Source organism: Stegodyphus dumicola, chromosome 5 (genome assembly GCF_044657685.1).
Source record: "Stegodyphus dumicola isolate Sdum_Otavi_A_Nest chromosome 5, ASM4465768v1".
Taxonomy (NCBI): Eukaryota; Metazoa; Arthropoda; class Arachnida; order Araneae; family Eresidae; genus Stegodyphus; species Stegodyphus dumicola.
This window is the reverse complement of record NC_140772.1, coordinates 52,378,704-52,405,786: the sequence shown is the minus strand read 5'-3', so window position 1 is coordinate 52,405,786 and position 27,083 is coordinate 52,378,704. Positions and strand designations below refer to the sequence as shown.

Sequence of the window (27,083 nt, the reverse complement as noted above, 5' to 3'; positions counted from 1 at the left end):
CCCATGTTTAACGTGGATACGAGCCAGTTTTCCTTAGAAAGCCCTCTGCAAAGTCTACCTCCACATAAGGAAAAGTCTTAGCGTGCTTTGCCGTGATTAAATAAACCAAACCAAGCCATAATGAGTAACTTAAACAAGTATATAATGAAGGCGATGCTTCCATATTTAGATTCTGCTTTCCATTGCTTTTTCTCATGGGTTGTATAAAATATATCAGAATTTAGTAAAGTTTAAATTTATTATTTAACTCCTTATTTGAATTAGAGACATAAAAATGTAGCAGTAGTTTATAATTACTCGTATGTAGCATTCGCAGCTTTTACTTCCTCGTCAAAATAAAACTCTTTATTTGTAAAACTGTCTCAGATTCACATAATTAGTATGAAGAATATATTTTATTATAAAACTTTCAGAGCTTCATAAAGAATGCAGAGAATATTCTTTGTTTACAAAAATTTCGGATTTTTTTCACAATTTTTTTATAGTACACTCGTTACTGCAAAAATGTTTTGAAAACCTAATCAAGATTTATTGTTTTTTAAATTCCTCACTTTTTAGTGTTCTTTGGGTTACTTTTTCTAAACAGTGTGAATATCAATTTAATCATTTCATTTGCGGTTTTGCAGCTGAGGATGGTGGTTCGGTAAAACCATCGAAACTAGTCAAAATTTTGAAAATATTACGCTGATTTTTGTTGTTTGACTTCTGAATAAGAGTTAAGTTGGTTTTTTCGCGAAGGCGTAAAAAGGACATCGCTGCCATGTGTGTGTGAGGAATTTGTTTTTTGCAGCTTGCTAATCTAAGTCCACGGATTCCCTAAGATAAATTGACAAGGCCTCTCCAAGGAGACATTCGGAAAACACCAACGACTTGTCCGTTTAGCTAATATTCTTATTTTCACATTTCTTTTCGAATAGTAAAAAATATTTATTTATTGGAATATCCAAACTCTGTCCATCAAATATGGCAGATTGAAATATATCGATACTAGTCGCAATTTCACTATAGACATTTTTGTTTTAGATCTCGTTTGCATAATTAATAGTAAAACACACCACTGAGAATTCGCATGACACCAAAACACGGAACTAAATCGCACTAATCACTTTGCACTGAAATTTCTGAAGAATTTACAGAATGATGCACATTTTTTCTGAAGAATTTACACTAATTACCACTGAAAACACAAAACTAAAGCACCATACTTGAAATTTGATGGCACGCTCAAATACCGTTAGAATCTATCAGAAAATGTGCACATTTTTCAGTACGCGCAAACGCACGAAATCGCTGACATCACTTTTTTTTCATCATGGCCTTGAAATACTTTGACGACCTAAACGACACCATTTCATTCAGTAGATGAGCATACTGTATCCATTTTTTTTTTCCTTATTTTCGCAGTCACTGCAGATTGAAGCAACAGGGACGGAAACTTTCAGTGCGGAAAACATTCATCGCACTATCATCCTGTCGACGTTTTATTAGTGGCGAATTCAAAATTTACTTCTAGATTTGGTGCTCTCCCACTGAATTCATCTGTTCTCCCGAATTCGAGATCCTTCCATGTTACATAACACCCTAAAATTAACCAATCATAGCTTGTCTCTACAGTTACATCTACTTCGGTATAAATACCGCTCGAGGGTAAATTACCTCACTCTTTTCCTAGCTCCTGCCACACTATCAAATCTACAAAGGGTGATCAAATGAAAAGGTACGAAACGACGTAAAAACGTAACAGTTAAATATTTGCATATTCCGCCATGGGAGAACGTAGCGAGACATCTCTGGATGCGATTGGAATCTGTGACTGGGATCGGAGCACGCGCGAGCGCCCGCATGCGCAGGAGAGAGCAGAGGATCTTATCAAAAGCGGCGTCCAAATGATGTGGCTGTCCGTATGAGGACAGGATGGCGTTCGCGTTGCAAAATTCGACGACTGAGGAGCAGCAATGTGTTATCCGATTTCTGACAGCGGAAGGTAAGAAACCGGCAGCTATTCATCGCCGGATGCTGATAGTTTATGGGGAGAAATGTGTCTGACAAGTCTGTCAGAAAATGGAGTGCCCGTTTTCGTGCAGGACGTGAGAGTGTGGGTGATGACCCGAGAGCAGGCCAACAACAACAACAATAACAACAATTTTGGCTGCCCCGCCTCGTGAACTCAATCACATTACGGGTCCACTCCCCCTTTGGGCACTTTGTGGAGGTTCAACCTCCACTATTACCCATCCAAGGGAGCAGCGCACCACCTGAATAAGACACCAAGCAGCACCTGTCGTCAAGATGCTCCTGCCAGTTGCATGGGCGAGCCCGTCGCAGTGGGCCGTTACCCAGCAAACCGAGGGGAACTAGCCCTCCGGCTACGGTTCCACACCGCTCAGGACATGCCAGTCCCCGAGGCCGGCCAATAAGTGACCTTTCCCAGGGGCTTCAGAACCACCAAGTTCATAAATTTTATCCCCCGTGGCCGAGACTGCCTAGGTACAGATCCTAGCCAGTAGCTTCGCACAGTTCTCTACGTCGACCCCCGGGAGGGCGAGACCAGGCCAGGTGACAGGTGACGGAGGACGGGGACGCCTGGTGTTTAACAGAGGTAAACAGGCATATGTCCCGCGCCCTCCCCTATCTACCGGAGGTTTATTGAGATCTTAAAAGATTTATTACATTGCCATACAGGGGCAGATGAGAGATACGTTGGCTATTTATATTGTATTACAGATTTAGGTTTGCAAGGTATACGTTACATAACATACTGGTTACACATTTAAGAAAAAAAAAATATTAACATAACACATACATGACATGACACATAAATACTATTAATAAAGAAGGTACGTGCGCTTAGCAGAAGGAAGATACTGTATTTCCTTAGATGCAGAGGAGTACTTACATTCACTTAAGACCCTGAATTAGTGGGGTTGGCATAGGTCTTGCCCCAGGGCGGTTATCTGGCTGATTATTCTGCAGATGGTATTCACTGTGCCTTTGTTATTAACGATGAATCGTTTGAAGGCTATTTGGTTGTCTGCTGGCAAGTGGAGGTGATTATCCTCCGTGAGCGGGCATTCAAAGATGTAATGGTCTGGAGTTCCGAGCGACCCACAGACGCACAAGCTTGTATGAGAGATACCAAATCGCTCAAAATAGGTGGGAAACGGCCCGTGCCCCGAGATGTAATTAGTGATGGGAGGTATGGAGTATTGGCGCTCCATTTTCACTCTAGGCAGAAATAAATTGGTTCTGCGACCCGTATCACAGGTCTCCCATTCAGCTTGCCACTTCTGCAGACCTTTTTCCTTAAGAGTTCTCTTGAGATACGAGGGTGGCGCTGGAATAGTTACCATCTGTGCAGCTATGTTGCTTGCTGCGTCCTTTGCCAGTTGGTCAGCTGTCTCCTTACCCTCGTTGTTAACGTGTGCCTTAGTCCATATTAAATTTACAATTAGTTGAGGATGTGATTGTAGAATATTCTGGAGGTCCGCTACCAATGGGGAGGTGTGGTTATGGTTGACTAAGGCGAATAGCGTTGACATGCTATTTGTAAACAGCATTGCATCGGTGATCCCGCTGTCAATTGCATGCTGAATCGCAGTGGTAATGGCTATGACTTCAGCCTGGAATGTACTGTTTATTGGTTGAAGATGCCCCTTCCACTCGATTTCCTTGCATCCTCCGTGGTACAGGACGAAGGCACTACCTGTACCCTCGTCGAGCTTGGATCCATCTGTATAGTACTGCATTGGGTACCGTGGATCCTGTATTGTAATTTGCTCGCCACTTCTGCTGACGTGAATCCTTATATTTCTTCCCTTGTGCGCAGGGTGCGTCTCCAGGGTATTCTTTGGATGCTCATACTGAACTGGACTATAAGTGTTTCCGCAGAAGGTAGCTTCCTTCTTTAAATGGATAACAGTAGCGTAAGCAGCTTCAGTTTCTGCGCGTATGTGCAGTGGCATTAGACCAGATAATACCACTGCTGCACTAGTGGCCATTGTTCTGTAGGCCTTACACAAGAGTAAGGCGTAAGGTCGTTCAAACACTGTCATCATAAGTGATCTCATCGACAAGGTGGGCGACCTAGTGAGAAGTGATCGGTGTGTCACATTGCGAAGGTTGGCGGTGAAGGTGGATGTCAGCTATGGAACCAATTGTGGACAATTGTTCACGACAAGTTGCGATATCGGAAGGTGTGTGCCGCTTGTGTTCCGAAGCAGCTCACCCACCAGCAAAAGGAACTGCAGCATCTGTTTCGGTATCAGGAAGACCCTACTTTCATGGAGCGGATTATCACAGGTGATGAGACCTGGTGCCATCACTACGAGCCAGTAACAAAGCGGGACATCATGCAGTGGAAGCATGCGTCGTCACCTCCCCCTTAAAAAGTTCAAAGCCGTGCCGTCAGAAGGCAAAGGTGTTGCTAACCGTCTTTTTCGACTTTCAAGGCCCGCTATTTGTGGAATTCCTCGAGCGCAGAAAAACCATTACCTCATGTGTACGTACTCTGAGACACTTCGACGCCTAAGCAGGTCCATCAAGAACAAAAGGCCAGGGCTGCTCACGGAGGGTGTGGTTCTGCTCCATGATAACGCGCGTCCACATGTCTCTAGAGTCACCCACATGGAACTGGCCATGTTCAAGTGGGAGACGTTGGGCCATCCATCCTACAGTCCGGACATGTCGTCCTGCGATTTCCATGTGTTTGGTGCACTGAAGAAACACTTGAAAGAGAAGTGCTTCAACTCGGACGACGTACTCAAGGACGCTGTGAAGGACTGGGTCTCGTCACAGCCACAGGAGTTCTGGGAACAAAGAATCCTGCGGCTTGTTCATCAGTGGGATCGTTGCGCTCAGTCCTATGGTGTATATTTTGAATAAAGTCTACATTTGTACCCACCGTGTCGTTTCGTACCTTTTCATTTGATCATCCCTTGTACGCTATTCTGCCTGTCTTTCTCTTATTCTAAACTGATATTGTATCCCCGTTAATCTCTGTATAAGAAAATATTGTAATTTCTTATGATCTAGAAGTATATTGTTCACGCAGAATTATTCTAATGTGCCTAGAAATAAAAGTGGTAATTAGCTGAACTTGGTTTGGTATCAATATCTTTTTCCCGTCTTGCCACTCTGCCATCACGAATACGCATTAAAATATCATATATATATATATATATATGTATATTTTACTTTTTAAAAATTTATAATGTAAGTTATTTTTAAAGTGTTTTACCTGTAATTATTTTTCTGATCACAATATCCTCGTCTTCTGAGTTACAGAAGTGTTTGTCATTTACGAAAATTATTTTTTAAATTTAAAATTTGCTTTATGATTATTTTATAACCGACGTCTATAAATTCTGTGAAATAAATATAAAATTAGAAATTTCATAATATGGACATCTAGACTGCACGCAGAAAATCATATAAAGGTACGTGAGCCATAAATTGCTAGTTAATTCTAGGATTTAGGGGATCCGGATCAATCCCAAATGTAAAGGTATGGTACCACCAATTTTGCTTTTAATTGATTTCTTCGAGGGGTGAGGGAGAAGAGTAGAAATTCTGGAAATATGTCTTGGAATATTTTTCTTGCATAGCAGACGAATCCACACCCAGCAAAGTGGCGCCGGCCACGTATTTGCAACCCTGTGATTAAAGAACGGGAGCTGTAGAACAGAAAAAAGAAACAGAAAGAAAATATTTGTCTGCTCCCAGATAGGAAGAAAAGAGCGGGAGAATTTTTTTAAATTCTTTTTCCTTTCGCTGAATTCCATCACAGTCCTATCACGCGAACCTATTCCGCATATCATCGTCGAGAACGAAACTGCGGAAAAAACGAATGTTTGTAAACATTAAAAAAAGACTAAGAAAAAAATGAAATAGTGACGCCAATATGGCGACAGTGAATTGCAATTAGTAACTGATCGGTTTTGCTGTGGGTAAAAAATAAATTAAAAATGAAGTAAATAAAAAAACGTAGATATGAATTAGAAATGAATGGGAGGGAGGGGGAGAAAAATCAGGTTGTCGACTTGGTGTAATGCTCGATTTCGGAGGGGGGACGTAGTGTTTTTCGTCTGTCATTTATTACTATTATTATTTCTTCACCTATTTCATCCTTGAGATTGGCGGAAATGAGTCTATGGTTGCCATATTATTGTTAGTTTAATGTCGCCACGATTTTGTAAAGTTTATTCGCCAAATAGTTTTTCTTGGCACTTCTGTTTCTTAATGTCTTGTTTCCGCGTTATTCGTTATCAATTCTTTTAAACTTTTCCTTACATTTAGAAAAATTGTTTCATTGAATTTTATACACTTTCATGAATTTTGCAAGTTTTATTTCATTTTTTGGCAGTTTTATACAATTTCATTAATTTTATTTCAATTTTTTTTACACCTTTCTAAAATTTTACTAATTTTGCTCGTTTACTCAGATTTATTGCAATTTTGTTTTTAACATACCTATGTAATGTAATGTTAATGCGTTATTATACATCATTGCATATTTTTATTCTTTAAGTGTACTAATTTTTATATTATTTTTGCACTATTACTCTTTGAATTATGTAATTTTCATTGCTTTTAATCTTTTCTTTTTATTACTTAAATTTTTTTTCTGTTTAGTCTTCTGCGTTTCTGATATTTCTTCGCTTTCTTGAAATATGAACATTTAATTATTTTTTTATATCTTAACGCGATGTTTTACTGCTTTAGTGTTTTTCTAATCTTTTATTATTTTATACACCAGTTATATTATTCTTAAAATATAACTTCCTGTTAATATATCGATGCATTATTATAACATTTTGACTTATTATTAAATTTTGACTTTTTCTCTATATATTTGTTTTATTATTATAAATTATATTAATTTTTATAATTTACGATACTTTATTTCTTATTAACACTAGAAACGTAGTTATTTTCACCCGAGTTTCATATCTTGTCGAGGACCTAATTGCATTAAAGGATAGAGTACCGTTGGCTCATGTATATTTATCAACCTTGAAATTATCATGGCACCATGTCAGTACACAAATTCGTAATAGCCTGAAAAATTCGCAAAATTCGCCGATTTGTCGACAGAAACAGACACACAAGCTTTAACATTATTGAGCTTAATCATTAATTCCGCGTACCCTTAGATGACAGCTAAAATTATAGAGACATTAGAATTATTTTCGAAACAGGAAATACAACTGTGTCGTACCTGAAATCAAACTAGAAATTGTCCAGTTGCTAACTGAGCGTACTTTCACTTACGGCATGATAGCACGCACAAGGAAATGAGGTAATTCCTTGGATCTCCCCCTTTAGGATGACTGGAAAGAGGCAAGACATCCACTTGACTAAATTTTAGATGTTGCAGAATTAGCACTTACATTTTAATTGCGAGTCACTATAGAGATATATAGATTTTTCGAAGCTATGCGACTTGATAATTAAACTTATCCTCGCAGAGAATCGCACCAGAGATCTCCTACTTGATAGCCGGCCATGCTGTTATGAGATCACGCGCAAAGGAGTGCTGTAATTCCTTTTAATTTCACTGTATAAAATCACTTATTTCCGGAATTAATAGAGACTTCCACCTCTAATGGAACTACTATAGAGAAGCGTCGCCAAGTAAGGGATTCAATCGGCAAAAGCTTGGTTTTGATTTCAGTCAACCATTTAAAATTAGGCAGAAAAAGCAACCTTAGTTGGATGTAGATTTTGAATATCTCTATCAGATTTGAGAAGGCCGGACACATGTCCCTCTCCTCCAGGAGCAAAATAATTTCTGCAGATTTTGTTTTTACTCTGTGCCAAATTAGGTTTGTTTCTTTGCTTAATTTTTAATTTTACACTGGCATGTTGCCTTCCAGGGAGGGATGCGAGTGTTAGGGGTGTAGCATATGTTAAATAATTTCCAAAAACATTATAAACAGTTCATAAACAAACTTTTGCATTTTCCTAATTAAAATGTTGGAAGGTATGTATTTTCGGTTAATTTTATCAAAATAGCCGTGAACAAATATGATCACATTAAGCGGCGCTTAATGTATGATCTTTCATGTTTGTACAAATGAAAACAATTATGATCTTTCATGTTTGTACAAATGAAAACAAACAGGCGATCGAGCCAATAGCATTTTAATAACTGACAGCTGATCAAAGCATTATCATAAAAACGGCATTACAGCTTCCTGGCGCATGCTTCTAAATGACCTCTTATTTAAGAACTTTTTTCTTCCTATATCTTCACTCTCCAGATTTTAAACTCAGAATTACTGCTTCAATATATTTTACTTTGAATTTCGCGTATCGCAAAAATGCTTTCTCTTGTAAGAATAATGAGAAAATTAAAATTTTTTACGACTTCTGCGAGTTGTTAAGTCGTGTTGCAGCCTAAAGCGGCTAAAGAAAAGGTTAAAACCAGCTAGTCTTTCCCAGGTAAGAGGAGGCGACACAACTTTGTGGATACGAGCCAGTTTCCTTTAGAAAAGCTCCACGAAGGCATCTCTCGCTTTAGGCAAGCAGCCTTTGCTTGCTTTACCATAATTAAATAAACCAAAGCAAAGCGACACAATTCGACTGCATCCGATCTGCGCGACGGCTGTTTACCGACGTGCCTTCTTAAAAGAGGAAAGTTATGTTCCTTTTGATGCTTTTGAATGTTAACCTGAAGATGTTATTACTAAACCGTTAAGCGACTAGTCTAGTCCTTTTAGTCCAGTCTCGACACGCCGCTGCTCATAAACACTGTTATATCAATGAGTGCTTTTCACCAAGAGTGAGCAGCCACGAGTGGTCCTATAGCAGCATGAGTTGCAACTACGAAATCGTAATATTTAAAGGTTGCTTTGCGCTTAATTGATATCTGGTTTGAGCGTATTACTGTAGCAGAAGCAAAAGAGATCGAACAGTATACGTCTTAAGCCTTACCTGACGATTAAAGATTAGAAAAATAATGAGAGACTTCAAATGCATAATTGCAAGAAATATTTGTAGAAATGCCACGCAGTGTAAATGATTTCGAAAGCGTTTCAGGTACTTGTTTCCGAGAATATATTTCCATACTTATCATAAATAATTTTAAAAAGCACTCGATTTGCAAGATTAACCGCACTGTAGGCGGGTGTACTGCAAGAATTTGTGTTTTGCTTGATGACGTGTAAATCTTACTGGATTGCGAAGAAGAGGAGGGAATTAAAAAAGGAAAATGTCATAGCGTTCAAGAAATGCTTTTCGGATTGTTTACATTCGCGAGTTCGATGCATGACCGAAATAGAGAGAATACCAGTGACGCAAGGATTGCGTTTCGCGTACGCAACCACTTGCCGCCTTTGCATCAGACTCCCGTGCTCTTTCTAACACCATGCTGGGAAGCTCTCTTTGCTCTGTTTCGGCCAGTTGAATGATTTTTCCTGTGTCTAATAAATAAACTTAGGATTTGGGGAGAAAGAAAAGGCACTTGGCTGGAGCAACGCCATGAAGATAAACACTGAACGGAAGGCTTTTCGGTGCGTTTTTTCTTCGCTTTCTTTTTTTCTCCCTAGGCTGACTAACTTGGATTTTTTGTTTTTTTACTTGCGTTTTCTTCTTGACTTGTGGTTTTGTAAATTAAGATTTTGTTACTCTTTTACATTTACAATTCCGTAATCAGGAATTGAGATAAATAGTAGCTTCAGCATATGTTTCGTAAAATAGCCTTCGGATTATGTTAATATTTACTAGCAACACTTATACGCCCATGAAGATGTTTTTTGTGGAATCCAGAAGTGTTTACAATAATCAAATAATTTTTTCTTCTAGTTATATCTAGTGTACAAAAAGATTGGTTTATTAAAAAAAATTTCAACTTTTCATTTGCATATCATGCTTGTCTATTGGAAAATCGACAGTCAAATTAAAACATCCGAAGAATTTTAAATGGATGACGTTTTGAAAATATTAACCTCGATTAACTAGTGATTAAGTTCAAGGTTAACTCGAATTCACGGTTGATACGAGAGAAACTAAAAACACATAAAAAAGAATAACCCTTATTATTAACAAAAAGTACCATTAGCATTTTTTCTGTGTTTTCAAGCGGCTTAATATGAAGATTAAGTTTATTTGGTTACGTAAATTAAATTACCATTCAAAACGGAAAGAACAACTGTAAATCTGGGAAGAATAAATAAAATCATAAATGAAGAAACTGACTGATAAATGGCATTAAAGAACAATATTCACAAGAGAACTTGAACAATGTTATTAACATTATTTATGTATTCAGTTTTGTGTTAATTATACTGTCTACTTTTAAGTACAAAAAGAACTTACAATTTCTGCGACATCATCTGCTATCAGTGTTGCTATCTTATGCATTTTTCTTTTCCTTTCCGTTTATCCCGTAGACAATTTTTTTTAACGCTGATGGTCTGTGATAGTAATTTTTCCTTCGTTCCATAATTAATAAACTTAATTTTTTAGGCAAAGCTTGGTTGGTCCTCAACCCATTTAACTGGGAGTTGACTGTATGTACTATGGATTGTAAACAGGTAGAAGAAATCCTAACTCCTGAAAGAAAGTATTTTGATGAAGAATAAGTACCTGATAATAAAATGAAATAACTAGGTAAGTTTACTTGGATATGGCAACGTACACGTGGGCTATCTGCCCAGGAGAAGGAATGCTTTCGTGGAGGACAAGAGAAGTCGGCTCACATTCACGTTATGTATGGAGAAAACCAATCATGTTGGCATCTCGTTTGCCTGCGATCGAACTCGGGCCGAACTTACAGCATTCAGCTGTCTTCCCATTCAGGACTTGATAGGGGAGGCTATGAAATACCTATGAAATACTGTTTTAAAAAAGATATAGAGTACTCTAAAATTTCTACTGTAATCTCAATATAAAACTGAATCTGAGTGAAATGAAGCGAACTTTTCTTCTTAATCATATAGCACATATATGTAGCACTGATAGCTGAATTATGCTTAACTAAGAAAAACTGCAGAGCACAGTTTCTATGTTCTATATAATAAAACTCTTATTATCTTTTTTATTTAATAGTGGACAATGCTTCTCAAACTATAAATAAACTTGGATATTGAACCAATAATATTAATCTTTAAAGCAAACAACTTCATGAAAGACAGAAATCATTTAGAGCCGTGAGGTCTAATTAGGTTCACCATAACTAATCAGCAACTTAAAAAACATAAAATCTAAGAATATTAATTGCTTGGAATAATAAGATCATGCTTTAATTTTTTTTTCCTCAAAGTCGTCAAACCGCATAGTCTGTGGAAAACTCTGGTCACTTTAATTGATGGTTATGTTGCTCTTTTTTTTTTTTTTTTTTCTGACACCAATTGTTACGTTATTTTCTTCCTTCACGTTCGTACGGGGTTCGTGTGGATTTGGAGTGAATAACGACGACACTTGATGAAGTATCGAAACACACTTCATTTAGCCAATATTAGTCAATATCAATCAGAACAGCTCCAAAACACTTTTAACAGTCGTCGAAGAACTAATATACACTCGCTGACACAATCAGCCACACAGCCTTCAAACTATCAGGCTATAACGGTGGAGACAGCTTCACTGCAAAGCACCCGAGTACAGCTCCCAACTCTGCTTGGTCGTTCTCGGAACTCCACGTACTCTCGAGACTCTCCACGCCATGCACTCGACGATGCACAAGAGTATAGCTCTCGACTCAGCACAGTCTAAAACAAAACACGAAGATGCACTAATTCGCGATGCACCAAAAGACTCTCTCGATGCACTCGACGACCAATTGGGCGCTAGACTTCGAGACACTCGCTCAATGACTGACTATCAGCTCGCCAGACGAGGCATACACACTCGCCCTCTCGATGAAGCACACTCACTGACTGCGGACCAGCAGGGTTTATATAGCTTTCGGCTTGTGTTCGAGAACATTCTGGGCAAAACAGGTTACAGAAAGTTCTCCATCCGTCCATGGCACATCGCTAATTTTGTCGGCAAGTATTGCCAAATGGACGATTTATCGCCAAATGTGGCAACTCTGCCTTTTTCTACATTTTATGACAACCCTAAAACTGCTTTGCGGGGAAGCTATTTCACCGAGCCTGTACATTTCGTAACAGTTAGTTATTTGTTTACTTTCAATACGTAGATTCTTTCTACTAAGACTTGTACAAAAATTCTTCACTTTGATGACCGTTTCCATTTTCTATTTTTATGGTAACATTTAAAATAATGGCGATTTTTTAGAACTACAAAAAGTCCAGAAATTCTTACAAAATTGCCTTTGATGCAATTTATTGTTTATTATATAGGGTAGTCCAAATAAGACCCACTAATGTTAAACATGAATAACTCTTGTAATTTATTTAATTGTAACTCATTTATTTTGATTAATTTCTTTTATACATTAAATATATTTTATGGAAAATTATGTATGAAATATGACATCAGACAAATGTCCACCATTTTTCTCAATGCAGAGATTGCCTCTTTTTAACGCGTTTTCCATTACACTACGTAATTTTTCTCGTTGAAGGCTCAGTATTTCGTCTCGAATTTTCTGCTTCAGCTGTCTAATAGTGTCTGGTTTATTAACATACACTTTATCTTTTAAATATTCCTATAAAAAAAAGGATTCTGCTCCGCAACTGGCAGCAAAATGTTTCCAATCATTGTTCTGTAAGAAGCTCCGGAAATCATTTCCGGCGTTCCATCCTCATTCTCGAAGAAGTATGGCCATAACACCGCACCAAACAGTACACTTGAATTAAAATATTGCCGGTATTTACGCTGCGTCATAACAATTGACAAGAATAGAAAAACTCGATAATTTTAACGCGTTGTTTTGTACTGTATGGTTCCATAATGGTTCCAAGAATTCAATTATAACCTACCAAAAAATTATTACATAAAAAAATAATAAAAGTTATTTGTGTTTAAAATTGGCAGATCTTATTTGGCCCACCCTATATTTCGAGCTGGTGTCCTTTTAACTGGCTTCAAATTCTCAAACTTGTGGTTACGTATTGTACCTTTGCTCTGAGTATGTTTACATGTACGTATTTATAAACGCAACCAGATAGAATGCAATAAAGAAAAGGATGTATTTGAATTATCTTTAAGGAAAATCTTCATAATGTATGTAAACTAAATTTCGTTCATGTCTTTTTACTTCATGTGGACAGTAACCTAAAGCATATAACTCATATTGTCCATCTATAACTATTGTATCATATCTTACTCCATAATCCCCTTATCTAAATTTCTCCATAGTCCCGTTATCTAAATTTGTTTACCGAAAGAATTGGATAAAAACCTTCATAAACATGAAATATTCAGATTAGTTGGAAAAGAATTCTTGTAGAAGGCGGAGTTCAATATTAGTTTGAATTTACACTTAAGATTTATTATAGTTATGATGGCGTCAATTAGAAGAAAGGTGTATGAAAACACTTCACTGTAAACAATTATATATCTCTGTAGTATTACAGGTAGCGCAATACGCGAAACCTCCTTTAATGTTACACAGATTAGCGTTGATTCAGCATAATGCTGTTTTTCCGATGCCAAAAAATGTGTTAAATTTACGATTATTCAATTTAAATGCAGTTATAAAACATTGTTTGTGGTGATTAGTGCAAAAGATGGTGAATTTCCACTAATTCATATCTGATTGAGTCACTGTTTGATTTAATCAAACTGTTTGAACATTTAACAAATGCAAGGCATAAGTAATAAAACGAATTTTGTTTCATTCAACAAATGCTACTCAAAAGTACCGTAACCTGTTCGACAATGAACTGAGATCAAAAATGGCCGCGCTTGTAGCTTGGCGTTTCGTATGATTATGGACAGAATATCCTCACCATTTACTGGGGAGGCTTTTATTGTAGATTAATCGGAACTTGTGGTATCAGTCACGATAAAATGCATTATTTTCTTTCATATACTAGATTGTAAATACCTACGATATGACACATTTCAGACGTTATGGTCACCACAGAATTCAGTTTTATTAAGCCTTAGGTTGTAAATAATACGACCGTCAGAACTTCTAGTCATTCTTGATTAGGCGAAACATGTCAGCGATAACTTAGAGGTCCGTATACTTCACCGCATTCTATGAAAAGAATTTATAACTTGCGTTTGAAATATATATTCAAAGAAGTGTGGGGACTGTTCCTTTGTAGTTAATAATTTCAAATGAAATGCATGCAGTAAACAACAGTAACTCTGTAAAATCATTGCTTAAAACGTCTTGCTATTTAAGTTGAAGACAATAAATTACTTCATTCAGTCTATGACGAAGCATCTTCGTATAATACAATTTTGTACTAAACGTCGGAATTATATATTGAGTAACTAATAGTTACATCAAAATATATAAAATATAACTGAACGTTTCAAGGTCATTATTGTATATAGATTGAATATAAAATAAATAAAACTTACAAATTTGATGTTTACAGAATTTGCTTCTGAAAACTTAATGGTAGTGAAATTCTGTATAATGTCTTACCGTTGTTCCTGAATGATTTATAGTATTTTGTTACTAAGTTTAGCATCAACATGCTATTTATAACTATTAATCGTAAAATCAACATATACAAAATACAGCTTAATGTTTTATAAATCACTTATAATTGTAAGTTAAATATTAGATACTCAATATATAAACAATTAATTACGGTGAATTTCCGTAAGATTACAACTCTTTATTCCAGATGGTTATCGTGTCTGGTACAATTTTAAGATTAACATTTTACTTACAACACTTAATCGAAACATCATCATATATAAAACACAGATAAAAATTTTGTATGTTTAAATGTATGTTAAAATTTTGTATGTTGTAATTTATTTTTGTATGTTTAAATTAAATCTACAAATTAAATGGCTCATCGTACAACAAACGAATTAGAGAGGAAGTTTGTAAGATGTTCATCCCAATTGTTGTTCCCAGGGATTATGGTATTCTGTGAATGTGATCGCTTTGAAGATTGCAGCGGTTGGTGATATTCAGTGATGTATTTATATTTCTTGAAACATTGGTCGCTTTTAGAGGGCCTCATATATCAGTGTTGGTCACCATGAAAGGTTGCGCTGTATTTTAATCTCCTATTCTAATCCAAAGACTAGAAGAAATCCGTTAATCATAGTTTAGTTTATCACAAGCTAAAGTTTTACTTGCGTATCAAATGTTTTATTTACGTATCAAATTTAAGTCTCGTAGTGAAAATTTGACATACGTTTTTCTTAAATTGGCCAACTTATACGTCACAATTTGATATAATTATCGTGTATAGCTACGGAATTGTACTGAAATTCCGCAAGACAATCACCCGTTATTTCAGATGATTATAGTGTACTGTAAACGAGGCAGCCTTTATTAGGACATGATTGTCAATGATATGAAATACAATATTTATGTTTGTAGAAAATGCTGCTCATATTCTGAGGTGTTTGTCTTCTATAGGTGATCGTTATGAAAAGATACACTAATAAGCTTCGATTTTATAATGCAGTAGCAAGAAGGATATCTTACTAATAATATAAATTAAGATTATCTCTAAATTCGCTCATCTAAGTTACCGAAAGCCAAGTTGGATTTATCGGTCTCGAATAATTCAGCTTTGGAAATTAATCACTCAACAGTTTCAATCCTAATGCATTCAACGGTAGGTAACAGATAATTAATTGCATCAAAAAATGCGTAGGCCAAAAAATAGATGTGGAAATCTTCGGCTATTTAACCGTATTATAATGGCAAGCTTCCTTTTTCTGTTTTTTGTTAAGATCTAATATGCATATTTTTGTAGTAGAAGGCTGTTTTGAAGGTATGAAAGTGACAGGAAAGGGAACAAAAATAAATAAATCTATTTTTATAATATTAGTAATATTTTTTAAGGTTTAGCTTAAGGAATGGAAGTTGTTTCTGGACAAGAAACAAAGAATACTAGTGTGAAATTGAGTGGATTGTTTCTTTAAAGTTCAAAAGTAAAATTAATCAAAAGATTTCGAATTATTATCCTGAATCATGAAGCTTTGATTGTACATTAATAGACTTACTTAATTTAATAATGTAATGTATTTTTAAGAGCTTCATAATTTTGATTCCCATAACAAACATGCCTTAAATTTCTTGATGAATAATAGGCCAATTGCCTGCAATTTTATCTGAGAAATATACGGGATGAGTATACGGGATATTTGATCTTAATTCATTAGGAAAAATTTAGAAGATGTGCTGTGAGAGGAGGCTTAAGCTGTCTGGAATCAGCATTCTTGAATCAGTATTCCTGAATTTGTTTTTTTATTAAATGCAGGCCTAAATAGTTTTGTTTTTTCTTTTATTAAAATTATTAATATATTATTATTATTAATTATTATTACATGACAAATGTTAGCGATTAGAAATTCAAAAGATACGAGGATCTTTTAGAATTAGAATTCGTATTGTTGAAACTGTTTCAGGAAACTTTAGTGATCTTCTATGTGAACTCTTGAAAGAAATTTCCTTCTTCTACAATGGTATCGATTTAAAAGGATTCTGAATTTTTTTAAAAAACATGTAGTGCTTACACAGTTTTTCCCTCTTGTTGAATTATAGTAAGAAAATTAATAGCACGATTTAAGAATTCTAATTAGTTACTTCAATTACTGAATTTCATTTTTATCTTCTTAATAAATGTAGCCGAATAGCTGTTTTCATAAATTTTAATTTTGTAATTTGCAACTAAATTTCATCAAACGTCGATTTCAAATTGTTTTTTATTTTAAATATTCTAAATAATTTTGTTTTATTTTTTGCTGTTTGTGATATTCTCGTATAAAGGATCCGAGAGGTTCGAAAATCTTTTAGGTTCAGTGTGGAGAAATTCGTCTTGTCTTAAAGGAAGTTGTATCACTTCGTCTCGAATTAAAGAGATTCGTCTTAAAGGACTATAGAATTCGTCTCGTCCTAAAGGAAGAAGACTAAAGCAGATTCATTTCATCTCGCACTCTCAGTGAAAACTTCGAATCATTGTGCACTGACATTACAGAATCTACTATGCTTTCTCAAACAAAATAAAAAATCGATGAATTCACCTGCGTTAAAATCTCTTTGTTTCGCTTGTATTTATTTGTCGTTCTCAGTCGCATATTTTGAAACAAAAAGAAAACAAAACAACCTTCCATTGGAGACTGATTTTTTTTTTTTTTATTCTCTCTTTTGCAATTGCAAACTCTGGTTGATTATGTAATGTATAATAATAAAATGACATTTGGGATATGATACTGTTTTTGACTCAGAAGGTAAACATAAAATATAATTAATTATTATACAATCAACTCCCGATTAACTGGGTTTATACCGGAGACGACAACATGGCTAATCCAAAGACAGGTGAAAAGAACGCAAGGAAGAGAAATAACCCATATTATAATTAATAGACAAATACTATTAATAACTGCTATATCTCAAGCAATTTAATCGGGGAACAAATTCTTTGGTCACGTAAAATCATTATTCATTAATTAAATCAGCATTCAGGTTCTTTAAATCAGAAAAGACGCCCACCAGTGGTCGAGTGGTAAAGCCGCTGAACACTGGTAATTCGGTCCGAGGTTCGAATCCCGCGAGCGGGATAGCTGCATGGTCGTTTTCGCGGTTTTTTCCTTGTGTAACGTAGATACAAACCTGTTACTCTTAGAAAGTCCTCCACGAAAGCATCTCTACCTTTAGGCAGATAGCCCTGGAGTGCTTTGTGATAATCAAATAAAACAAGCCAAATCAAACCTAAATCAGAAAAGAAGCTCGCCAAAGTGAAACTTAAAATTAGTAAAGAAACAACTTTGCATTTGGCGTAGATTTTGCCCTTGAAATCGAATGAGTTTTTTTTTTTTTTTTTTTTTTTTCTAAATCTACACCAATTAAGATTAACGTTCTTTGTCGAAATACTCATGCGAAATCGTAGCTAATATCAATTATTCTGCCAAAATACTGATTGTACTGATGATATATAAATTTATATTAGTTTTCTTTGGGCGCATAAGCTAGTTCCAAACTCTAATAGACGTTAAGCGAATTATCGCTGTGTCTGAAACAACTGTAGAGACTTGAAAAGTTAAAAACAATCTTTTTATTTAACAAAATACCTTTCTCGTGCTTACAGAAATCAACCACCACTTATGGTGATACAACTAAAGTAAGAATCCAATTCAGTTTAAAACGTAGACTAGTAGTGAAAGACTACCCCATTAAATTTAAACCGAAGTTGGCTCACAGTACTCTAACCGGCGTAACTGTGTAAATGTCGGCAGCAAGTAACGCAAAGCCGAATAATTACAAACGTAACCGAGATGGCGAAACTAAATTAATGTGGTCTCGAGAGACAGAAACACGCTCTGGCTTACAATCCTTGCAATCCGAAAACCTCAGCTTAAATACTTTCTAACTCACATGCATTTCTGGTGAGAATACCTAAAGGAGATACTTACTATAATAAAGTGAAAATTATAAATAACTGATTAATGGAAAATAATAATAACCTTATAAATTAAATCATTATAATTAATATTTCGGTAGAAGCCACTATGAAACAGAAGGTTATATACTTGATTTAGTTTTAAATTTGAATGAGTTACTTTTTACTCATCATTTAGCAATATTTAGGCAAATTATTATAATTATATTACGTACTTTTGTTGATAAAACAATTCCCCATTGCTATTGGGGTATCACCTGTTATGATTACTGTTAGCCCACGCATTCCCCCCCCCCGCTTTTTGTATTTTCCCCCAAGTAGCGCGGCAACGTAGTAACGACGTTGCAAACTCGTCGCGGATGTCGTTGCAAAATGTTGCAATATGTCATCTTTAAGACGCCCAGATGTCCGCGAAACTCCACTGTTTTGCAACCGTTGCAAAGATGCCTTTATTACGTCTACCAGGCCTATGTTTACCAGTCCAATAATTTCTTTGTATTTTGAAACTAATGAAAATACCATAAAAGCTTGAATTGTTGTTGCTTCTGCATTGATTGCATTTTCAGCAAAACCAGAAAGTGCCTTACCGTTGTTATTTTTGGTTTTATATGAATTAATTCTGAGAACCAACCTTTCAATATGAACACAATAATCGATTAATATGAATGATATACGATATAGCACTTAGGACGTTATAACCGAAGCATAAAGTTAATCAGGGTATCCAAATATTGCACCGCTGGAACCAGAGATATTGGAAAACACCACCATATAACTTTTTAATCACCGGAAACACATAAAACACCAAAACACAACACTATTTCACGAACACTATATTCACAATTAGCATTGTAGCATTTCTTGTAGAGTAGATATTCACAAACAAAATAAACGCAAATTCCGCATTCTCACGATGATTTCAATTCAGAGGCTTCCGAACAGGAGCTCACAGCAATGGAACTTCACTCGCTGAAGGCAGTAGTTGAAGTAATTAGAAGATTCTCAGGATAAATCACCGCAGCTTCATATTACTTAGAAACAAAAATCTGCATGCTGACCTGAAAATGGAACTTGTTTCTGACTTTCTGCACAGAGTAAGAGCTAAATTTTATGATAAAGCTACGCAGAACACGTCCGCCGGCTTTGCAGATATTTTCGCTTACGAAATACTTGAAGAAGATAGGAATAATAGGCCATTTGCAACTTTTCTCTTATATAGCGGAAACACGCAGAGATAAGATCAACATGTGTATCCTTCCTATTAATTTTATTGCAAATTTTGGACTTCAAAACTTTCAATAGCTCAGCAGGAGTCACAGAACTGCCGCCACACCCCTGATAGGACAATGCTAGTCTTCTATAGCGCTTATATAGCGGAAACACGCAGAGACAAGATCGACATGTGTAACCTTCGTATTAATTTTATTGCAAATTTTGGACTTCAAAACTTTCAATAGCTCAGCAGGAGTCACAGAACTGCCGCCACACCCCTGACAGGACAATGCTAGTCTTCTGTCATCGCATCCTCATCCGCCAATGAGATTTCAGAGACAATGCGTCTTAATGCTTTCTTATTTTTATTGTATTTTATCTTAAGGTACACACCTTTATGGTGGACCAATTTGATGAGCCCTTATGTGTGAGGCTCCTCGTGGGATTCCGTGATAAGCTCTGGCAAGAGCGGAATTAAAACCCGCTGTAAACCAGAATATGCAACCAAAGCATCAAAGCATCTTCGAGAGAGAGAGAGCTAGGAATCCTGAGTAGCGCGCGTTTGCCTTTTGCGCATTTGCCTTTGGGCTAAGTCTCTCTTAACTGCTGTTAAACTCGGCCGTATATTAACATGCCTTTTGGGAGTTCGCCGGCTAGTTTAGATTACGGACCAACTACGTTAGAATTGTGTTAGCTTCGGCTAAACCTCTTAGTTACTCATAGTTAGTTCTTAATTTAGAGATTAAGCCCGAGTGGAGGTCTTTGTTGTAAGTCCGACTGTTCATCTTATTTTGAGTGAATAAAAGGTAATTAACCCTTCTTGAGTTTACGATTTCTGGTCTTTGAACTAAGGATAATTTGCTTAACAGTTCACTAGGTTCCTCAACATTTAATTTAGCAGAATAAAAGTGAGGAACTCTACGACGGAAATAACTTTAAATATATTTTCTTTTAAAATTAAAAGTAATATTAATCTCTTAAACTCAAACATTAATTTTTAAAAAGAAGTGCACGTATTTTTAGGAAAAAATCGTCGAATTTTTTAATTTGTTGCTATGGTTTGTATTTAAGTACTAAACTAATGTCTCATGATCGGAATTAATACTATTTTAGTTTAAATTCAAGATTATGCTCATGATTCATGATATGATTCATGATAAAAAGGTAATATAATACAGATAAAAGGAAAAAAAAGGTAAATATTTCAGACAAAATTATATTAATAATATCGTATTAAAAACGGATATTATTAACATCAGTAGTAGTTATTTGAAATATTTTTTCGTAGAATGGCCAAAAAGTTGCTGTATCCATTTTCAGGATATCCTGTTTGTGCCAAGAAATTTAATGACTTAATCCATCGATGACAGTAAATACATGAAAACCTAACCTTCTGCGCAGAAATATCACAGTTTTTTTTTATCCAAAGCAATAAGCTCGCTTGTTTTCATTATGAAGTACATATTTACCTGAGAACAATTTACAACCTTAGAACATATTTACCTTAGACATTACCTTAGAACCTTAGACAAAAGCTGATTTTGAAAAAGTACGGTGAATACTTCCGAATTTACTGATTCAATCTTATTCCATCCGTTTCAACCATTTTGGAGAAAACGGGTTTCGATTAAGCAGATTTTTACTACAATTCGATGTTAGAGATTTCGATTAATCTTAGAAACGGAATGAATCCTAAATCCTCCGAAATCTGAATTTTTAAAGGTATTATTCGAATCTTTCCTATAAGAATAAGGTGGGGTGGGGCTTTTAGTATTAAAAATTTTTAATTAAGGCAAAATTTCAAGTGTGCTTAAATTGAAAAAAATATAATACCAGCTTCCCCCCCAAAAAAAGCTATAATTATTAAGCACATACACAAGCGACATTTAGTAGATGAAATTTATGATTAAATATCTTAAATTGCGCGGTTCATTTTCTCAATATAAACTGACGAAAATATGATAGTTTAAATGTATGAATGATAGTTTAAATTCTTTGCGTTTTTTCAAAATCTTTAAGTCAAAGCAAGTGTAGAAGGTTCATGATTACCTCAAGAATTTACATAGGTAAATAGTAAAAATAAATGCTTAATTCTGTCCAGAAAATTAGGTCACTTGAAGGTGATACTGACTGACGATGGAGTAGCTCTTCAATAAAAATTGCAACAATCGCGCTCTTACGCACTGGTGTTTGTTGATAAAAGTAGTCTTTCGAAGCTTTTAGTTAAAATGTTAAGGGGTATTAAGCTGATTTGAATGACAATGAATGCGTTTTAGAGTTTTCGAATCTGGAATTATTTACGATAATAATAGAATCGTGAATTTAATGTTTCAACCTTAATTAATATTCGGTATTTGCTGTTGTTATGTTTCTTTTTGTTGTTTTAATAAATTTGCCTATCAAAACGGTTACTCACCATCCACAGTTTCAAAATAGTTTAAAACTTGGCACCTATATTTTTCTCACAGTGTTTGTTCGATACATGTAGTTCAAGCAAACTCTTCCACGTGCCACTGAAGTGTCGGATGGAAACAGCAGACTGAAGTGATTCTCTCAGTCACCTCTAGGGATCGTGCGCTAAAGGCTTCAGTTATTTCGGGAATGGCTGTCACCCACTTCATTGGACTGACGTCCGATGGGTGTTTAAAGACGTGAAACGTTAAGCATTAACATTGTATGTGGGAGAGCGAAGTTAAAATTAGCAGTTTCGAAAGCGTAATAACAAGAAGAATGTTATTTATTGCGTATCATTACTTCCCTCTCAGCTTGTGCACATAAATTCTCTTTTAAGCATTTGTTTTGATTTCATCTTGTTCAAAGTTCAGTGCATTAGCTTGCTGTAAATTGCATAATTAAGATACCTAACTTGAGAAATGCTTGGAACTCGAACTATCTCTGGCATTTCCAAATTCAAGTTTCCATTTTCTGTTACAATCTAATGTGTGAACTATAAGCAGAACAAGAAAAAACATTCTTACTAGTCATCTTTGTAATTAATTATCATAACTGTTAAAAACTGCCTTTATTTTAGCTTCGTAAAATTTACATGTATTAAATACAATAACAGTTTTAAAATTAATGTAATTTAAAAAAAATATAAAGTTGGTTTCCGAATTTAAATATATTTATATGTGTGTGTGTGCGTAATAAATTGGCAAAGTTGGTAGCGTAGGTAGATGCATAAAGACACAGAAATTCGCAGACATGGCCAAATTTAGTCATTCATTTTTATCCATGAGTGTCACACCTTTTCCATAAATGCCACATAAATGAAATGGATGCAGTTGCGCCTTTTTCTTAAAGAATATTACATCGGTACCGATAAACTTAAATATGTCTTTGAAGACCTCAAACAGCAGGAGCATGTTGGCGGATGCAAGGCGGAGCGGAAAGTGACGCATTCAGAAGAAGTGTGGGAAAGTGAGTTAAGAAGTTCAGTTCTTAATAGAAATCTTATTCATTAATTGGATAAGAGGTATCTGATTGCAGCGTTACGCAAGATTCCAAAATTCAAAAACGTTGCGAAATACGTGGTATTCAAATTTCTAAATGCAAAATAAATAAGCAACGTTATTAATCGGAAAAGGAAAAACTATCACTCGTTGGATGGAAAAAAACTCCAAACAAATACCCGAAAAAAGTACGTACTGCTTCTAATGTTTCTAAAGTTAAAACATTGGCAAAAAGGGAAAGCCCGCTGATGCAGAAATCTTTAAATACATCTGTCTGTTGCGACGTCTTTAAATACATCTGTAGCAACAATAAGTAACATAATAAACCAAGATGTATTACAACGGTTTAACTTTCATTCTAAGTTCAGTAATCTTTCAGAAATCCAATTCATCCTTCCAAGAGCAGTTCTCATATTTTTGTTTTCGTCGAATAAAATTTTCATATTTTAACTTCTAAAATTCTGCTATTATGTTCATTGAATGAAAGATATTCCACTATCATGGAGGGCACATAAATAATGGTCATTTTGATTCTGTTGTTATTATCCTTGTCATTTAGTGAATTATGAAACTAGTCGTTAAAGAAAAACTAGGAATTCTCGAAGAAAATAATCCATGTGGATAAGTAATGAGTAAAATCTTTCTAGAAGATAATAGTTAAGTAAATTTTATTCGTTGTTTTCATTAGAATAAGAATTCTTATACTAATTATTTGAATTAGTAACACCTCGAAAAAAGTTTGTTGTTTTCACTTAACATGTAAATTCCTATTCTGGCAAAATGCCGCTCAGCCTGTACAGTGGTCAGCCACCCTGACTGCTGTACGGATGGGCTGGGTTCGAATCTCGGAAAAAGCATGGATATTTGCAAATGTCTCCTAGTGGTACATTCTAAGTAACGCTAAATCTGCTACAACGATTCAGAAAGTCAATGGCCTGGCATTTATTTATTGGTCCAGAAGGGTTTTGTCCCTGAAAGACTATTTTTTTCGTTTTGCGATTTTGCATTGAATCACTATAAATGGCGCATCACTTTTCAAATTGTTGCCACCAAATGAGTCCTGCATTATATTTGAAGAAATTAAATAATGAAGAATCTGCATAAATGCATGTATGTTTCTCGCATTGTGATAAAACAACGGTACCTAGAGCCATCGAATTTTTGAATGACGTAATCCTACTGCGAATATGGGCATCTGAAAGCCCGAGTTTGGAATTTGTTTTATTATCAATTTCATATTTTGTAAAACTTTAATGAATTTTTTGCTTGACATACTCAACGATTTAAAAGCGAGCAATGGCAACGCTTCTACGGGGAGATAAAAACCGTTTTATATCCAGCGCGCAGAACTGTGTATCGAAAATTCTAAAGATAATCTCATTTTGAAATTATTTTGCGACATTGCTGTGGAATTGAATTTTATGGTTTAAGTGCAAAAAACATGGTATTTAATAAATAAAGCTAACACACAAAACGTTAAAAAAATGCCCCTTTGGACGTAATTTAAAATCTGAAACCTTTCAGATTTTTCGTTTTAGTCCAAAGAGGCTTTTGTTTGTTTGTTTTGTTTGTATTCTGGCAAAATAAAATCCGTAGACATCCCTTCATTCCTTGATACGGCAAGGTTTGCCTTTGCTCGAAGTATACGGAATAACAAGAGAAAAATCTTTAATTTATTTTCCTCGAGCCATCTGGCGTAGTGGATTCTCAGAGTATTGCTATTCAGCAAAGCGAATTTAATCAGTCTATTACTGATTTGCCAACTGAGTGATTTAAAGCAATGTGTCACCATTGCATCCCCCCCAAAAAAAAAAGTCTTGCTTTCCACGCGCTCTGGTGCGTAGCCGATTCCGAGACTGATGCCACATCGCAGAGTATAGGATCTTTAATTTATCTTACAAATTTAATCAATCTGTTATAGATTGAGAAACTAAACGATGTAATAAAAATAAACACAGTTCTTTAGTAATAAAATCTTTATTTGACATTTTTAATAATGTGTATAGTTGATGTAAATGGAAGTGTATTTAATTTGTGGTATATGCAGCTAATAGTTTTTATAATAGTTTGAGCTTTGTTGCAATTAGTAAAAGATATTTCTAACGCCATATGTGACGCAGCCGGAATAGAATAATATTTCTAAGAATTTTTATGTTGTTTTCTATACTTTAATATTTGACATATTAAAAAAAAATAGATACTTTCAATGGTAAACTCCTCGTTGGGATGTAAGATTACAATCTGATGTCTTTAGGTTGCAGTTTTAGTCTAAGATTTTTCTTTTATAGATTTTTATAAAAGCTTCTAATAAATTTATGATTTTAATGAAAAAATCATAAATTTAATGTTTTTTATAATGTTTTCTTTTATAAAAGCTTTTAATAAATTTATGATTTTAATGAAAAAGGACTTAAGCCTTGCTTCTTGACATATTTAAATCAATGGGAAAATATTACAATCAAATAAATAAAAGTACTTTAATGAAAAACCTAAACATGATGTTGGTTTCGTGAAATGATAACGATGTTAATACGTTGTAGCTGTTGTTATTTCTGGTAAATCAGCGTTATTCTAAAAAAGCGAGTATTTAAAAATTTTTATTGCTGTAAAATTTCTTAAAATATATTATTGGTGTTTATTTATAAATACAAGATTGAAACGGACTAAAGAGAAAATTTTATTGCTGTAAAATTTCTTAAAATATATTATTGGTGTTTATTTATAAATACAAGATTGAAACGGACTAAAGAGAAAAAAATAGTAACAAAAAGGAAACACTGTTTATATAAGTTAGTGCATTTGATGTTATTTTGGCGTTAAGAAATGTGAAATCTTCTTTAATTACAAATATTTTCATTTTTTTTCATCAATCGTTTCCTTGTCAATTCCATTAAGATTTGAATTCTCGCCAAAGAGAAGATGACCGTAATAACTTAGTCAGCTCCTTACCACCTCCGGATAAAAATTTTGCGCAGGGGGAAAAGCGAAAAGAGGAGGTTAGAATGAAAAACGTGCCAAAAATACTACCTCTACAAGCCACCATTCCTGTCTCGTAAAACGGACAAATCAGCGAAATGGCGCCGAAGCTAAACTTGTTCTCATTGGTGGACAGCCCAGACGTCTGCCATTTTAACGCGCTCTTGTATAAATAACATAGCCTCGCGTTGCGCGCGCGTCGTGTAACGTTTTCATTTAGAGTTGTGGAAAGCGACTAAACAACTGGACGTGTTTTTATCCTCTAAAAGGATATAAACATTATTCTTTGCAATCACCTTGCCCTGGATTATTTCACGAACAGCTGTATATCAGAGATTTAATGGTAAAAATATTTGTTGATCATTTCTAAGCCGTGTTGTGTGGACTTCAGTTGAACATATTTGTTGCAACATGGATGCACATAAACCGAGAGTATTTAAATTTACTAAGGTGAGTTCTTTTTGTATGTATTTAGATTACTCTTTATTTTATTTTTATGTACTATTTCGTATTTCTAACCGATAGGTAAATTTTATTTTATTACTCAATATGGTATGGCGAATTTTAAATGAGTTTAGAATGTAATATATGATTTCATTATTTGAACGGATTATTTTTTATGTTTTTAAAGTGAAATATTTACACCGTTATTTATTTATTTCCTTAGTCTTTTATATATTTGATTTGTCTTTGCAAACAAAAATAACATACTTTAAAACATTCCTTCTGTTTACAGTGTTTTTGTTTGTTTACTAACGCTAGAAGTTTTTGTATTAATTTCTTTTTTCGATACGGATAGAAAATTTTTTAAATATCGATTCAGACGAGTTTGTTTTCCATAGAATTGTAGAATTTACGAAATATTGGTGAAAAATTGATCCTGATGTGACAAAAAATAAAATTGTCAACATCATATGTATATATTTTTAATATAAAGAACCAGAATTAGTATTCACGTTTTATGAAATAGTAATTCTAA

The 27,083-nt window shown here is 34.9% G+C and overlaps 1 protein-coding gene across 4 annotated transcripts in view; it reads left to right on the top strand.

Moving 5' to 3' along the window:
• LOC118193475 (sodium-dependent proline transporter-like) overlaps window positions 1–27,083 on the top strand; it is a 409,418-nt gene that overhangs the window by 262,699 nt on the left and 119,636 nt on the right. The window contains exon 1 of one of the 4 annotated variants that reach the window (XM_085816657.1): window positions 9,494–9,512. The exons of 2 other annotated variants lie outside the window; for them this stretch is intronic. Coding sequence is in view for 1 of the 2 variants with exons in the window: in XM_085816656.1 (XP_085672782.1) it covers window positions 26,516–26,554 (39 nt within the window). In the remaining variant the exon portion in view is untranslated. Of the gene's footprint in view, window positions 1–9,493; window positions 9,513–26,297; window positions 26,555–27,083 lie in introns of those variants that run through there. One more of the 4 variants, XM_085816656.1, reaches the window with a different exon arrangement.